Source organism: Zootoca vivipara, chromosome 3 (assembly GCF_963506605.1).
Source record: "Zootoca vivipara chromosome 3, rZooViv1.1, whole genome shotgun sequence".
Taxonomy (NCBI): Eukaryota; Metazoa; Chordata; class Lepidosauria; order Squamata; family Lacertidae; genus Zootoca; species Zootoca vivipara.
The window spans coordinates 76561176-76573236 of NC_083278.1; the positions used below are offsets into that span (position 1 = coordinate 76561176).

The following is a 12061-nucleotide window of genomic DNA, read 5'->3' on the forward strand; positions in this document are numbered from 1 at the left end:
CTTTAGTTGATATTCCTCCATTGCAGGGGTTGGACTAGATGACCCTTGGTGTGCCAACTCTACAATTATATGCCACTATGACCAATGTGTACTTCTATTTTGAAAGCAGCTTCTCTTAATATAATGCCTTTTTGTATGTTCTTTCCGCTAATATATTCATTTTTATACACATTTTCCCCTAATATATGCATTTTTTGTAATGTTTGGTTGGAGAACAACGATGCAAAATTTGGATCCTACTCACACAGTGCCTCCTTCTGGCTGACATGGATTGTACATGCGCTGGAGGTGGGTGTGGCCAACACATGCATCAATACCTGAGACCAATATCTGAGACCAATCCGCTCCCTTCCTTTTGTGTGTGTGTTTGGATTCCATTGACTGCTATGTACTGGTGGCTGGAAGCCAATATATAGGCTAGTATATTTGCAAGGAGAAAACCCGTGTTCAAAACACTTTGCACAGAGGTGTAGTGAAGAAAATATGAAATAACTTCATGTTCTCCACCATGAGCTCCTTTAAGACAAAAAAAAGATACACAAAGACAGCCTTCATTACAACAACCCTTTTTACAAAGATGCCATAATACTGGTAACTTGGAAGACAGAAAGCATTTAATTTATGTAGTGTTGTGCAGGTGAGGCCTAAATAGGGACAGAAAAAATTAGAGTGAGGAAATCGTCAATAATGACGTACGTCCTTTGGAACCCCATGGTAGGCCGGCACCAGAATCGGCTTTTCATTTTAAAATTTCTAACACACTTCACTCCAGGAAAAATCTCATAAAGTCTGACTAAAGTTTACTTCAAAGACTTGGAAGCAAACTCCAGCTTATACATTGTTGAAATTCAGCCATCCATGTTCTTTGATGGCTCTACAACAGTTTATGGTGGGAAGGGGAAAAGGCCGACAAATTTTATTGGAATTATTGGCACGATATGGAACCGCAATCTCTGTGCAAGCATTCAAGTTAATCCTAGTTATCAGAACAAACCTGAGCACTTTAGTTCTTGTATAAAATCTCGTGGGGGAACTAATGGCCATTAGCGCTTAGGAACTTGGCTTTGGTTCACACTAATAAAGCTACAACTCTGCAATACCTCAAAGTGTGTTAACAAGAAACTTGGTTCTGGATTATCTATGACAGGATAGCACAACATGCACCAAATGGAGTGGTTTTGGCACTTCTTCAATGGTGATATAGTTTAGCCATTCTCAATCTAGGAAAGTGGGTGCTCAATCAAACACATCCAGGTACTGTTGTGTGCAAGACACTGTGGACCAAGTTGGCTTGAATTTCCACGCTCCTTAAGAAATAATAATAAAGTTCTTCTATTGCAAATACTTCCTAAACAAAATGAGGAACACCATCATTTTAGGTTGAATAAAACAAATGCAAGCTGTATGAATAATAAGAGCTATTCATGGCTGCTAACACATTAACACGATACCACTGAATCTCAGCAGTGTGAACATGAGATCTCTCCATTCTCAGCAGAAAGCTGTGAAGCAGTATATAGCCCTGGCATTAGAAAGGTCCTTGCAGCTCAATTGCTAGCTGCCTCTGCAAAGGATCTGAGGAAACATTTTTGCACAGGCTAAAAAGGCAACAGAATAAATATGGCCAGATAATATTTGTAGTGCGTTTTAAAAACCTCCCTACCATAACTGTATTTATGTAGCACTTACTTTATACAGTGTTTTGCAATATTTATTGCATCCACTTTTCCCCAACAGTCATTTGCAACTGCTTACAGATGGAAAACTAAGACTAAAAGTCAGACAATTAATACAAGCCCAGCAAAACAGGTTTACTTTGCTGGTAGCATTTGAACCCAGTTTTCTGGCCCAAAGCCAGCTTCAATCACATTACACATTATCATCGGTAGCAGTGATAGTAGTAGTAATAGCAATAGCAATAGTAACAGTAGTAGTAGTAGTAGTAAAAGAAGCAGAAGCAGCAGTAGTAATAGTAGTGTTTTCACATTGCCCTACCTCTCATGGAAGCCAAAACAAAAATAAAACACAGGAACAGGACACATGTGCAAGATAGAAACTATGGGTGCTTCTAGGTGCTATTACTGGGTAGGTCCAGTGTTCCTCGATGTTATAAGGGAATTCTGAAAGCAGATGGTCCTTAAGAATCATTTGGAATCAATCCCGCTTAATGGGATCTTGAAGGGCTTGAGTGTTCATTTTGCGCCTTGGCTTCCTTCCTTGAAGCCTGCGTTGAGGTATAATCTTGATAGTCACCATGCAGCATATTAGTCGGTGATCTGTCCAGCAGTCGTCAGCGCTTGTCATAGCTCTGGTAAGGAGCACATCACAGCGATCTTTAGCACGGACAATAACATAGTCTAAGAGGTGCCAGTGGTTTGACTGAGGATGCCTCCAGGAAGTTTTAAATTTATTTTTCTGTTGAAAGAGTGTGTTGGTAATAAGAAGGTTGTGCACTGCACGTATCATCAAAAGTAAGAGTCCGTTCTGGTTGCTGTTGCCAACTCCTTCTTTCCCAATAGTCCCAGGCCACAGGTCGAAATCTCGCTGAACTCTTGCATTAAAATCACCCAGGATGGTAATTTTATCTTCCTTAGGCGTCTCTGATAGGACAGTATCCAGCTGAGAGTAAAAATGTTCTTTAATGTCTTCATCGGCAGCCAGTGTTTGTGCATAATAACTTATAATAGTAGCCTGTTGGTTTTTGGTGAGCTTTATTCGAAGGGTTGAGATTTGCTCATTAATGCCGGTACGGACTTCTGACAGGAGCTTCACAAGATCGTTTTTGATAGTGAAGCCTACCCCATGTATTCGATGTTCTTGTTCAGATAGACCTTTCCAGAAGAAACTGTAGCCTCCTTTTTCTTCCTTCAGTTGTCCCTCACCTGCTCTTTGAGTCTCTTGAAGTGCTGCAATATCAATGTTAAAACGTTGCAGCTCTCTTGCAATGATGGAAGTTCTGCGTTCAGGACGCTCGCTTTCTGTGTTATCTGACAAAGTCCGTATATTCCATGTAAGTTCAATTGTCTTTTATGACTGCTAGGTGGTGACCCCACTGGGTGCAGTAATCCAATCAGGGAAAAGGGGAGGCAGACCATGTTTGGGGCACCTTTTCTTGCCCCTCCCCCTTTTCGGGATGAGCAGAGTGGATTCTAAAAGGGCTGCTCAGTCATGGATACAGCTGCCGAGCTGCTCAACTGCCTCATTCCTTGAGTCAGAATGACTGAATCTGTATCCACCGCCCATGTGCCAGTTCATGACTAGGGGTTTCAAGATTTCACGATCCTGCCCGTTACCATTTACCGATCACCATGGGACTTTTGGGGTTTGGGTTTTTGGAAGATGCCTGTGCGTGAATTTGTTTTATGTGTGTAGATCAGTGCACGCTGACCAACGCACAGATCAGTGCGCACGCTCAGAGGATGACCTCCAAACCATTCTAAATATCTTTGCAGAAGCTTACGGAAAGCTTGGCCTATCACTCAACATCCAAAAAACCAAAGTGCTACACCAACAAGTACAAAATAACCCCTCTGCAGCGCCAAAAATCCAACTCAATGGTGTAGCGTTGGAAAATGTTGATCACTTCTCCTACCTAAGCAGTTATCTTTCCACAAGGCCCAACACTGATGCCAAAATCCAGCATCGCCTGATCTCTGTGAGTGCGGCTTACTCCCGATTGAAGTGCAGAGTGTTTGAGGACCAGGACATTCACAGGGAAAGCTATTGTACTACCAACCTTACTACAGTGGAACCTCGGTTTATGAACACCTCGGTTTACGAATTTTCAGTTTACGAATGCCACGGACCCATCTGGAATGGATTAATTCACTTTCCATTACTTTCAATGGGAAAGTTCGCTTCAGTTTATGAACGCTTCAGTTTATGAACAGACTTCCGGAACCAATTACACCCATGCTTCAGGTTAAGTACGCTTCAGGTTGAGTACTCCGCGGACCCGTCTGGAACGGATTAATCCACTTTCCATTACTTCCAATGGGAAAGTTCGCTTCAGTTTATGAACGCTTCAGTTTATGAACAGACTTCCGGAACCAATTGTGTTCATAAACCGAGGTACCACTGTATATGCTTTGAAACATGGACCACTTATAAACGCCATCTCCAAGTCCTCGAAAGATTCCATCAACGGTGTCTCCAAAAGTTTTTACATATCACGTGTGAAGACAGGTGAACTACGTAATATCAGTGTACTGGAAGAAGCAAGGATCACCAGTGTTGAAGGAATGATTCTTCAACATCAACTTTGTTGGACTAGTCAAGTTGTGAGGATGCCTGATGTTCATCTTCCAAAGCAACTACTCTATTCCGAACTTAAAAATGGAAAGCGTAATGCTGGTCGTCAACAAAAGAGGTTTAAAGACTGTCTCAAGGCAAATCTTAAAAAATGTAGTATAAACACTGACAACTGGGAAACACTGGCCTCCGAGTGCTCCAGTTGGAGAACAGCCTTTACCAAAGGTCTCATGGGCTTTCAAGACACTCGATCTCAGGATGCAAGGGAGAAACATGCTAAGAGGAAGACACGCTTGACAAATCCACACCGTGATCAACTCCCGCCCGGAAACCAATGTCCCCACTGTGGAAGGACGTGTGGGTCCAGAATTGGCCTCCACAGTCACTTATGGACTCATTGTTAAAACCGTATTTATGGAAGACAATCTTACTTGGCTGCGTAATTTCTCATTGCCACCCACTAGTGAATTCCCAGCTGAAGGCTTTTCTATACTCGGAACCAGCTCTGATGGTTGAGGAGAAGGAGGTCATTGCGGCAAAAGAGAGTAGTGGCGAATAGCATTCACACTTTGCATTCCCTTTGCTAAATTCCAAGTGGATTTCCCATTTACTTTAATCTGAGGGGAAATGGATGTCAAATTGCCACAGGGAGACGCAGGTAGGCAGTCCTAAGAATAGCAAGAGCTCACATGTAACAAATAACTGTGGCTTCCTATATTATATGTGCACTTCTGCAAATCACTCTCACGACAAAAATGAAATAAAGCGGGAAGGATTTATACCTGTGCTTACCAGAGATTATGTGGGATTATAGAAGCTAACAAAAGTTCTAAACCAAGCTGCACACATTTTCCCAACCATTTCAAAGGTGAAAATGGGGACACTCTGCTCTGCTGCATGAGCATTTAGGACTAAGCTGTGGTAGACAATCGTAGTCCTTTAGAAGGCTTAGTCCTTAGTACTGCAAAACCATTTGTTCCCTTTATATTTTAATTTCTCATGGTCTGAAACTTTGCCTCTCCACTTCCTCAGGGCCGTTAGCTGGCAGGGGGAATTGGAGACTTTTGTATGAACTTGGGGAAAACTCAATGTTTTTCAAGGGCACGGGCTTACCATGTTCTACAAGGCAGTACAGTGGTGCCTCGCTAGACGAAATTAATTTGTTCCACGGGTCAATTCGTGTAATGAATTTTTCGTCTAGCGAGTCCCAGTTTCCCATAGGAATGCATTGAAACTTAATCAATGTGTTCCTATAGGCTCTGGGGGACTGGCAGCGACATGCAACGGGGCTTCGGAGAAGGTCTCCGAAGCCCCGTCCGATGCCGGCTGTGTGCAAGGCGGCGGGGGGAGAAGCTCTCTTCTCCCAGCCACCGCCTTGCGTGCCTCCCGCGACACGGAGCGCAACTTCGGAGGTCTCCGAAGTTGCACTCTGTGCCGGGGGTGCAGGGCGAGAGGCGACGACGGAAGACCTTCTCCTGCCACCACCTCTCGCCTGCCTCCCCCGACACGGAACGCAACTTCGGAGGTCTCCAAAGTTGCGCTCCGTGCTGGGGGTGCGGGGTGAGAGGCGGCGGGGGGGGGAGAGACCTTCTCCCGCCGCTGCCTCTTGCCTGCCTCCCCCGACACAGAGCGCAACTTCAGAGGTCTCCGAAGTTGTGCTCTGTGCCGGTGGTGCGTGGCGGTGCGGTGGCTCCGGGGGACGGAGCCGAATCACAGCGGGCGCTGCTTGCCCCCGCCTGTCTTCCCCGAGCCAAAGGGAAGACAGGCAGGGGCAGCCACCGCACTGCCGCGTTTCGGCTCCGTTCCCCCTGGCAAAGGAAGATTAGCTGTCAGCTTCCTGCACTGACAGCTGATCTTCCTTTGCCGCTTTCTATGGCCACGCTTCGTAAGACGAAGCGGCAGTCATAGAAAATTTTGTCATCTTACAAATGCCTCGCGCAACACAAAACTCTTTCGTCTAGCAAGTTTTTCGTTGTGCGAGGCATTCGTAAAGCGAGGCACCACTGTAGAAGCTTTCCCAGTCTCTCTCTTTTACTCAAAAAATGTTTTGCCACCACATGGTGCTGGAACCACAATGAGCAGCAGACCAGCAGCTGTCCTCATTGGTATCAGAACGGCCCCATGGAAACAGGGCTAAGTCATAGGGTGGCATTTTTCCCAGTGGCACTGTTAGTAGAAATTATTTTTATATGCATAATTGCTTTATCTATGTTTCTCTGATGCTTTCTTTGTTAAATCACTTCAACATGTTTTATATGACATGATCAATAAATGGAACAAACAGATGCATTAGAAAGATGTCTACCCCCCAGTACTACTTGTCCCCTGAGAAGACCATTTTTATGCCCTTCATCTGCATCAAATGAGCCAAAGGTAGAATCATAGAATTGTAGTGTTGGCAGGACATTGCCGACCTATGCTCTAACTCTCTGAAACCATCTTCCATGATGTTGTGATTACAATGGACACAACAGGAAGCTTAGACAGCTTTCCAAAAGTACAAAGGGGGATAGCGTTCAATAAACAAAAACAATGTATTTACCTGGGTCTTCTATAGACAAATTCTTTGTTAACCACTGAACGATGTCGGAACCTAGAAAAAAATGTGAAAAATAATTAAAATGCAGCTGCCGTATTTTAAACATGTATGACATTCTAGAAAAGTTTGCTTCCCCAAGAGCGCCCATTTTTATTAAGCTGCTAAATCTGCAATAATATGCGCACTTTCCTTGGAGTAAGCTCCATGGAAAACAAAATGAAAAATGTAGAACTGAACATAGTCTGTTTCCCATTGTCAAAGAAATATTTATCACGGACACTGTGGTCACGATGAGGCCCTTGTACCACACTGACCTTATTGCACGCATGTTGACATGGGCTTTCACTTTAATTATTTGATGCCTGCTTACTTCATTTGGACTTTCACATTCTACTGTGTTTTTAATGTTCTTTGGGGAACCGCCCAGAGTGGCTAGGGAGGCCCGGCCAGATGGGCAGGGTATAAGTAATTAATTATATCATCATCATCATCATCATCATTCTGCACAGGTCCTACATTCTGGCAGTAGATTTGATAGCAGCTTGCATTGTGTTTCCCTATATTTTCAAGGTATTATGCTCAAGCACTGTATGTTCATACAGGGAATAAAATAGGCCCTGCATCAGATCTCTCTCATCTTATGGAATATGCAGAACTGGCAAAATTAACAGATAACTTACATGAAAAGGATAACAAAGACTTTAAAAGAGAATGGGAACCATTTACAACGTATATGATGAAACAACATAAAGAATTGGGCTCACTGGCAGGGTTTGAATAAACAAACACAATTGTATATAACAAAAAGTAAAATTATATGTATTGGGAAAATTTTGGGAAACAACATGCAGGGTGAGTAATATGGAAATAAATCAAAATGGGAATATGAGGGAAGTCCAGGGGAGGAGGGGGGGAATATGGAAAATTGTTAGTGAAATATTGTTAGAGGATGTATACATGGAAAAAACCTATAAAGAGGAAGATCTTATATATATATATATATATATATATATATATATATATATATATATATATATATGATCTTCCTCATCAAGGAGAACTTGCATAGTTTAATCCCTTTGCTTTTCCTCTCATTGTTTCCAATAATTTGGATATTGTTTAAATAAAATAAAAAATGCAAACTGGTGTGGAAATGGGGAACTGAAGACTGGAAAAATGAGAAAGCAAAAAACTCAAATTGACAGATTTGCCTATGCCTACAAAAATTGTCCCTGTGCTGCAGACACCGTTAGTTTGTTCTGCATCCCAGATAAAAACAATGCGGCATTTTATTCCACATTCTTGATTTTATTATTTGTTACAAGCATGTAAAAACAGCTTAAAATCCAAAAATCTCAACTATGTTCCTATCTAGCTATTGAACATTGCTCATGGATTTTCCTGTTGTGCATTTTCTTTACCTCTGAGGCCTGCTATGTGTGTCTTGCACCCTTGTGTCCCATCTACACCATACATTTTAAGCACATGGTTTCTCCCAAAGAATCCTGGAAACTGTAGTTTGCTAAGGGCTCTCAGAATTGTAGCTCTTTGAAGGGCTGTTGCCATGATTGCTTGGGGGAAGCCATGCACTTCAAATGTATAAGGTGGGTGGTGTAGAGAGAGCAACTTTTTGCATATGTCCTGAAGTGTTCTCAGTCATTGCACCAATTGGTACCCCCTCCACGCAATGTTTTGCACATACATTAGCAAGTTATAAGTTGGGGTGTGTGTGTTGTAGTTCATGAACTAAATGTACAGCAAAACTTGGGCTAAGCAATAAAGCTCTAAAACTTTATTCTAATTGCAAATTCCAATTAGAACTTCAGTTGCATAACCCTGTGTTGTGAATAAGGAATACAGGCAATAACAAAGATGGTTATTAAGTCGCCACAAACTTGTCCACCCACTTCACAGAAGAGGTGGCATCACCTTCCCCTTAAAGGCATAATACACACATATGAGACATCTCCTTTTATGCCGAGTATTTTTGGGCTTGTCATTTCTGTGGTGGCCACAGAATCAAGTTTCTGTTGTACTTTTCAGATGATGTATTACACAATGGAAAGATGGCGGGAAGGTACATGTTAGAAAATTACTAAGTCAGCTTCAGGGGTCACTTTTTCCACAAAGTAGAGACTCAAATCAGAACATTTCAGATATGAACCAAGGGAGAGAATATTTTGGTCAAAGCTGTTGGCAAGTCAAATTAAAGTACACAGATCAGTTAATCTGCTGTTCATGTATTTAAAGCAGTTTAATCACAGTGACTTCCGAGGAGCTAAAGAAATCCAAGTACTCCAGCTTAACATCAGGAATTCAACATTTCCAATTTTCAGCTTTAACCAGAGGTACAATGCCGACTTCACAAAATGCATTATCTTGTGTGCTTCATATTTTATTACTGTTATTTCATAAAATTTGTGCACTGCTTGGTTGTAAAAACCTTAAAGCAGTTTACAAAAATAATAAAACAATTTAAAAATTGGTAAAAAAACCCTTAAAACAACTATTTAAAACATTAAAAAATTAAAATCAGCAATAAACTAAGACAATTTAAAAACTCATCAGCGTTATGCATGTCTGGTTATATGTGGATTTAACAGTATATTGTATGGCAGTTGACTATATATGAGGCATGTTTTTAGTCACAATTTCACTTGACATTTTAAAAAAATACAGACATCATGTGAAAAACTAGGTTCATTTTTCTTGGTGTTGCTATTATAGATGATTATGATCAGCAAATCTATTCCACTAAGCTTATACTGTATCTGAAGAAGTTTGCATGCACACGAAAGCTCAAACTTAGTTGATCTCTAAGGTGCTACTGGAAGGAATTTTTTCTTATTTTGTTTCGACTGCGGCAGACCAACACAGCTACCTACCTGTAACTAGAACTGTATTTAATGACATTAATGCACATCTACATAGAACTAAAGTGATTATGCAAAATTATCTAGCAAGACAAGATTCCTAAATTATATAGGCCTTACAGTTATCCCTCATGCAGAGAAAATATTTATTCTTGCATCATCAGTACACCCTTTCATTACAGTTAAATGTCAATAATAAAAAATCAGCTTTAATTTATGTCATTGCAAATCAAGAGTTACCTAGCAGTCAAGGAAATTGGCACACCACAAATACATCTATTTTTTAAAAAATGTGATCATAGATTCATAGAATTGTATATATGTGAGGATCCTAATGCTGTGTATAGAATATAAATAAGTATATTTCACTTGGAGCATTTGAAAAGCCAAAAAGAAACTTCCGCCTTGGAATTCAACGGGGCTTTTATAAGTGTTTCAGGGACCTCCACAGAAACAAATTATATCCCTCCTCCTGGATCAGTCAGAGATATGTCAGTGTAAGTCCTCCATCCCAGCTCAGCCAACTTATGAGCTCAGGCCAGGGTAAGTCCTGAAAAAAGATGGGGGGGGGCAGCAGAAGAATCAGTGCTATTCCAAATGCCGTTCAGCCCAGTCAAATGACCTAGCAACCCAGCAGAAATTACACAGGCAAAAAGGGATGGTGTAAGCCAAACTCTATTTTAAAGGGTTAATTTCCCTCTGCCGGGCTGAGGCCAGCTCAGGGCCAGCTGTAGCCCAGCTCCTAAGCACAGTTTGGGATGGGGTGAGTTACACCAATATAATCTACCCCCATCATAAATTATACGGACTTCCTTGCCTGTGCTGCCCCCACGAACTTCTACCAGGTCTCCCTGTTGTTGGCTTAATGGAAGCTGCCCAGAGTGGCTGGGGAAACCCAGCCAGATGGGCGGGGTATAAATAAATAAATTATTATTATTATTATTATTATTATTATTATTATTATTATTATTATTATTATTAAATCCCAGTCACCACTGCCTAGTCACAGCAAATTTCTTTCTCTTCCTTTTTCCCTGATTGATTTCACTGCATTCTAGCTGTACTATGTGTATTAGCACATGTTCTTAGTACTGACAGCTTGCATGATGTTTATTAACTTTTTGTGAATTCTTCTCAAACCAGGCTATGTTGTTAGTGTGTTGTTTATACAAACATATGGCGACCAATTCTATGGAGACCTATTTTTAATAAGTCTGCTAATTCCCTTTGGATGCAATAGAATTATTTGAAATTTATTTTATTTTTCTTGACCACATCAATCCACGTGCACCTAGATCCAGTGGCATGTGAGAAGTCTGTTCACCTTGATGTGGCAGCATTGCGGGCCAGCAGCTGCTCCCACAGGACCTGACAAGGAAGTTCTGGGTGTTGGGAACCTACCTGAGCAGGTGGGGGGGATGTAATCTCCTCTCCACCTATCAGGTGCTGGATTGGCCAATGGCAGGCATTCTTGCGTGCAGGGCTGGCCTTGGGGGCAGGAATGGTGAAGCAGGCAGGCTTCCCTCAGGTCTGCTGCTGGTGCATTTAAACAACCTGCACCTGGAACCCCTACCTGGTTTTCTTTATCGGGTCCTGGTCAAGTGTTGTCATGAACTGGCAGGATTTTGGCGAGGAGGAAGAGGATATTGGCAAGGGGTACAGGTGGAAGTGGGTCACATGGGAGCAAGCTGGGGGTGGGGAAGGAGAGGTTGTTGTAGACCAGGCATCCCCAAACTGCGGCCCTCCAGATGTTTTGGCCTACAACTCCCATGATCCCTAGCTAAGAGGACCAGTGGTCAGGGATGATGGGAATTGTAGTTCAGAACATCTGGAGGGCCGAAGTCTGGGGATGCCTGTTGTAGACAATAATCACAGGGTGACAGAGGATGATGATGGGGCAGGGGCTGGTGCACAGCAAGCCGAGCAGCGGGACCCCTCACCAGAGCCAGAGAGACCTCCATCCCCACGAACACGGCGGGTCCTAAGCATAGCTGCCAAGTTATCCCCTTTTTTAAGGGAAATTCCATTATGCTGAATAGGCTTCCTCGCGAGAAAAGGGAAAACTTGGCAGCTATGGTCCTAAGGCGTAGGGAACAGCGGACGGGGCACTCCAGGAAACAGAGGCAGTCCAGGGCCTGCAGCCTAATTCACTAGCTGGCCAGGTGGGGAAGGAGTCATGTGATTCCTTAGCTGGAGCAAGCTGGGAGCAGGTGAAGGTCACATGCCTCATGAAGCCCTGATGCTGCAATCAGCAGACACAGTATAAGAAAGCAACAGAGCTGAGGTACTGTGTCTGCCCCTGCTGAGGGACCTTGCCTGGGATGCTCCTTGGACCTTCATGTGTTTCTACTTCAAGACTGACTGCTGAACTACTATCTTGGCTTACTTGGACTGACCG

At 42.6% G+C, this 12061-nt stretch overlaps 1 protein-coding gene across 5 annotated transcripts in view; it reads right to left on the minus strand.

Annotated features, from left to right (window-relative positions):
- RGS7 (regulator of G protein signaling 7) overlaps positions 1 to 12061 on the minus strand; it is a 130720-nt gene that overhangs the window by 38043 nt on the left and 80616 nt on the right. For all 5 annotated transcript variants that reach the window (XR_009557374.1, XM_035108367.2, XM_035108371.2 and 2 more), the window contains exon 4: positions 6794 to 6844. Coding sequence is in view for 4 of the 5 variants with exons in the window: in XM_035108367.2 (XP_034964258.1) it covers positions 6794 to 6844 (51 nt within the window). In the remaining variant the exon portion in view is untranslated. The remainder of the gene's footprint in view (positions 1 to 6793; positions 6845 to 12061) is intronic.